General features: G+C 37.9%; 1 protein-coding gene across 1 annotated transcript in view; it reads left to right on the top strand.

Moving 5' to 3' along the window:
* Positions 1-5579, top strand: part of UNC80 (unc-80 homolog, NALCN activator) — a 207940-nt gene that overhangs the window by 113280 nt on the left and 89081 nt on the right. Inside the window, exon 24 of the mRNA XM_015558108.1 lies at positions 918-1083. Within this exon, the coding sequence (XP_015413594.1) occupies positions 918-1083 (166 nt within the window). The remainder of the gene's footprint in view (positions 1-917; positions 1084-5579) is intronic.

The following is a 5579-nucleotide window of genomic DNA, read 5'->3' as shown; positions in this document are numbered from 1 at the left end:
AAGAATTTGTGGGAGAAAATACTCTGGGCTCACTAGGCTTAAGAGGCAGGCTTTCTGAAGATGCAGGGCGCCTGAGGACCAGGCCTTTGGGCTGAGTGCCCCACAGCTCATCCCACACCAGAAATGAACCAACTGGAATTGGGAACCTCTAGAGCAGTGGTTCTCAACCTGTCGGTTGTGACCCCTTTGGGGGGTCGAACGACCCTTTCACAGGGGTTGCCTAAGACCATCGGAAAACACATATATAATTACATATTGTTTTTGTGATTAATCACTATGCTTTAATTATGTTCAGTTTGTAACAATGAAATTGGGGGTCACCACAACATGAGGAACTGTATTAAAGGGTCGCGGCATTAGGAAGGTTGAGAACCACTGGACCAAGGTGTGAACGTCTCTGGAAGGTCATTGTTCTGCCAACCACGACCTCCAAGCATGATTTCTGAGCTCCTCCTCTGTCTCTCAGCCTTGGAATTTATCACTTGTTGGCCTCCTCACTCTCTACCTTGGGATTCTGACTTTCTTTAGGACCAGAACCACTTCTTTTTATCACCCAGAACTAACACATTTGTACTCAATGCATAATTATTTAATAAATAGGTAAATACCAATTTTAGTTAAAACCATGCACAAAGAATTAGAAGGTAAGTTTGTTCTAAATTTGGAATGAGGTCTGTGCTTTTGGAAGGTGAGGCATGTGAGAAAAAGTGAAAAACTGAGTGAGGGAAGTCTTTTGTTTTTGTTTTTTAAACTCAATGAATATTATGATGGCTACAGTCTACGATTTGCATTAGGTAAAGGTAAATGGGGCTGTTTAAGTGCAATTCTGTGCAATTCAAACCCGAGGGAGGTTTGCCAGGAGACCACTGCAGTGCTGGGAGTTGCCAGCATTCACGTGCTCCCCGCTGACATTTCAGGACCTGGAGAGCTGCAGGCTGCGTTTGGATCCTGAGCTGGACCGACACAGATACGAAAGGAAGATCAGCTTTGCCGGGGTCCTGGATGAAAACGAAGACTCAAAGGATTCCCTCCACAGTAGCAGCCACACCCTCAAATCCGACGCAGGTGGTGAGGAGAAGAAAGGTATGGAAAAGCAAGGATTGTTTCATGTTTCAGGGTTTCTTGTAGAATATTTGGTCTGGGGCCTAACCTACGGAATTGTTTACCCAAAGACGGGCAAGACCGTTGGCCCCGTACAGTACTGTGTCCATCCAATGAGGTAGGAAACCATTCTGGTTGGGAGTTGGACGCTTCAGTCAGAGAGGCTCAGGTTCTAATTCCAGCTCAGCAGCTCTCCGTATTTCATTGACTCCAAGATGCCATCATTCACGTGATGAAACATTACATACCAATAGAAAGGAAAAATACTCCCCTTCAGCTCTTACACAATACTTTCTTATTGCTTAGTTTGTGTTTCATCCTTTTTTTTATAACTCTTTTTTGTTGTTTTTTTTAAATATATTTTATTGATTTTTTACAGAGAGGAAAGAGAGAGATAGAGAGTCAGAAACATCGATGAGAGAGGAACATCGATAAGCCGCCTCCTGCACGCCCCCCACTGGGGATGTGCCCGCAACCAAGGTACATGCCCTTGACCGGAATCGAACCTGGGACCCTTGAGTCCGCAGGCCGACGCTCTATCCACTGAGCCAAACCGGTTAGGCTGTGTTTCATTCTTATCGAAATAGAATTTCAGGCTTAATTAGATGAAAAATTGTATTTTCAGTATATATCATTCTTGTGCAGCCAAAAAAAGGTAAACCTTTAAGCTGGTTAAAGGGTTTCTAAACTATCCTCAATTCAGAGTTCAAATTTCTTAATCACTTTTCAACTCCGAATTGTCAATGTCCATAATTTTTTTTTAAAGGATGATGTCCTGTGAGTCATCAGAATGTTAAGAATACATCATTTTCAAATTAATCTCTAAAAGGAGTAAAGCTATTGGTGCTAGGCACTTAAGGAAATATTCAGTTGTATGAAGTTAGCCTACCTTCAATTCCTGCTTCTGGAATATTGCCAAACACATCTGATGGACATCTCACGCAGTCGTCCACCCAGCTACCATTTTGCTTCTTGGAGTTAAAAGACACTGATACCCATTCTGTAAAGTTTGTTGCTGATGCTTTAGATCAGTGGTTCTCAACCTTCTGACCCTTTAAATACAGTTCCTCATGTTGTGACCCAACCATAAAATTATTTTCGTTGCGACTTCATAACTGTAATGTTGCCACTGTTATGAATCGTAATGTAAATATCTGATATGCAGGATGGTCTTAGGCGACCCCTGTGAAAGGGTCATTCGACGCCCAACGGGGGCGCAACCCACAGGTTGAGAACCGCTGCTTTAGATGTTCACATGGGAACAAGCAACAACAAATGTGTCACAACTGCCACATGGCACCAGGGATGCTAAGTTTTTTTTCCAACTGTAAGACAAATGTCCATTTCCGGTATGTTAAAATGTGAAAAAATGTGCACCTTAAATTGCTAAAATATAGTCACTAGCTGTGTGACCTTGTCCAAGTTACTTACCCCCTGAAGTACCATTTTTCATCTCTGTAAAATTGGGTTAATAACACCCTATTGTGATGTTGAAAGCTTTAAAGGAGACTACACAAATAAAACATAAACTCAGAACTTGGCACATAATAGGCACACAGTAAATAATTGTCTTTTTTAAAATATCATGAGCTAAAGTAAAGATTGCAAAGTTTTAAGTTGCTCTCTAGAGACGCCTTTAAACTTTTAACTTCTCTATCTGATTGTTGTTCCTTAAATTCCACTGCACATCAATGTTCTCCTAGTGAATTTCACTTAAAAGACCATCAGCACATTTGTAAAAAGAGTCCAAGATGATTTTATGGACTTAGTACTTTCTAGTGTCCAATAGACAATGACTCCATGAATGTTTGATGATTTAAGGAATGAACAATCTTGAAAGGAATAGCCCTAAATAGAGAAAACATCAAATCTTTAAAGACTTTAAAATTTTTCATGGAATGGACATACACAGAATTATTTTCTAATATTTCAAGATTGTAGTCATGGCATTTTCAAAATGCAAGTAATTGTTACATCATAATGAACTTATGGTGAACCAAATATTATTTTAGCAAAATCTTAGCAATTTCTGCACGTGAAGAAGTACCAAATCAATATATTTTCAAATATTCCTGCTTCAGATAAGGATAACCACATATGAAGAGAAGCTTCCATCTTCTAAGCATAGCCCAAGGGGATTTTTTTGGTCCATTCAAAGTTATTATGCTAATTATTAAAGTCGCTGAAATAAAAATTTCTAATACTGACATAGTTAAACTTGAGCTGAGTAAATTCTACACCATTTTAAAAAATAAAATATCAGGTTAATTTTAAGGACACATTAATGATTACTGTTTTATAAATTGCTATTAATATTCAAAGACACAAATGCTTACTATTTTTTCTTTTCATAGAATAGCCATGTTAATATATGAAAGTTGTTTAATAAGTGAAGCGCAGTAGACTGAAACTATAAATAAATGAAAACATATCCATAAAATATCATTTACCACTTAGCAACAATCTCCTTAAGATTCCTAAATATTCCTTAGTCCTTTTTTTCTTTGTGCAATTTCTTTTTAATTTTTTTAAAAAATATATATTTTATTGATTTTTTACAGAGAGAAAGGGAGAGGGATAGAGAGTTAGAAACATTGATGAGAGAGAAACATCGATCAGCTGCCTCCTCCCCACTCCCTACTGGGGTGTGCCCGCAACCAAGGTACAAGCCCTTGACCGGGATCTAACCTGGGACCTTTGAGTCCACAGGCTGACGCTTTATCCACTGAGCCAAACTGGTTAGGGCTCCTTAATCCTTTTGATAAGTAGATTTCAGCTGCTAAATCAATGTGAAAATGGGGACCATGAGGACCCTGCTAACTTAGATTATAAAAGTTTTATTTAAATGTTCATACCATCTGTTTATATTAAAGCAAAAGATTAAGTTCTTGAAATAAACAACCTGAGGACAATTCAGACACTACTGAGGAAAGCTAATGTGAAATAATTTTTAAACTAAAAATTTCTGCCTAAAATCTCCAAGCAGGGTCTGTCAAACCATTTCACCCAGATTCCAAATACAAACCACGATTGGTATTCCAATGCACAAGACATTTCTGATCAGTGGACAATCATCTATTGAGCACCTACTGAATGTGAGGCATTATTACATGTTTTCAGAAAACAGCCATGAGGAGGAAAATTTTCCCACATATGTTTTAGTTTATATTAGCTAAAAGTTAATCACATAATAGGGAGTAACACTACATACTTTTTAAATAAAGATGAGTTGTATAAAAAAAAAACAAATTAGGGTCAGAGAATTGGTAGTGACCTAGAGTTGGGGGTACTTTTGTTCAGAGAAGGACCCCATAAGTGACGTTGAGAAGAGACATGTATCATGTGAAGGAGCCAGTCATGCAAAGGGAGGAGTTTTCCAGCGACAGCCGTGAGAACATGGCTCTTGTGCAGGAATGAGCCTGGAGCACTGGAAGAAGGGCAAAAAGGCCGACATGGTTGGAAAAGAATGAGGGGGGAAAGGTGGTAGGAGGGATGGGGTCAGAGGGCAATTAAATGGGGTCTGTAGATATGTTTAGAAATTTAATTCTACTTTGTGTATCGGAGAGTTGTTGGCAGGTTTTGACCAGAACAGTAATATAATATGTGTATTTATGATTTATGTATTTAAAAGATGAGTCTATCTGTGGGAGTGGGGGGAAAGGGGAGCAGTTAGCTAGTTACATTAGCCTGGGGAATAGGTGATGGGGCTTTCAAAGCCCTATAAAATTTTGATGTGTGGAGCCAGCAGGACTTGCTAATGGATAAAATGTGAGATGAGAAAAAAAGGGATAAAGAGATATTTAATTTAATTTAGATAAATTTGTGTCACTTTCATGGTAGTTCTTGTTGTCATGGAGATAAGGACTAAAATTCAATGCTGTGCAATCTCAACTAATGTTTTTCATGAATAATACCAAATCCGAATTCTTATTGCTGTGTCCTCTATAAATAATCGATGCCATATTCCTTTTTTCTCCTTTTTTTGTTTTATTTTTTTCAATTATCATTTATCCCCCCATACTCTTTTACACCTCCACACCTCTCCACAGTCACCACACTATTGTTCATATCCATGAGTTCTTTTTTTTTTCCTTTTTAAAGTCAATGTCATAATTCTGAACACCAATTTTTCAGTGTTGTCTCCAATTACCCTTGGGGATAGAACAGGTTGCATTATGAAATCAGCCAAGAATGTTAAAGTATACCTCTATACAAATTAAGAAAAAACTCTAATCTTTTTCTCTACTTCCCAATATACTTTGACATGAAATTGTATTAACGGTCACTAAAAATGACAATTATATTCTATTTCAAATTTATTTCAGGTAGGTCAAAAAGTCTCAGTTAAGCCTAAAAATAAATATGGAAGAAAAACAGTGGATGAGTTGTGTGCTATAATTAAAATAGAGTAGTATGGTCTCTAGTCTTTATGGAACTTATCCAACTGTGCTGCAAGAATTTTTCTTCAGATGTGCACT

The sequence above is a fragment of the Myotis davidii genome, unplaced genomic scaffold (assembly GCF_000327345.1).
Source record: "Myotis davidii unplaced genomic scaffold, ASM32734v1 scaffold268, whole genome shotgun sequence".
Classification (NCBI taxonomy): domain Eukaryota; kingdom Metazoa; phylum Chordata; class Mammalia; order Chiroptera; family Vespertilionidae; genus Myotis; species Myotis davidii.
The sequence above is the reverse complement of the archived record's forward strand: the minus strand, read 5'-3'. Positions and strand labels throughout refer to the sequence as shown.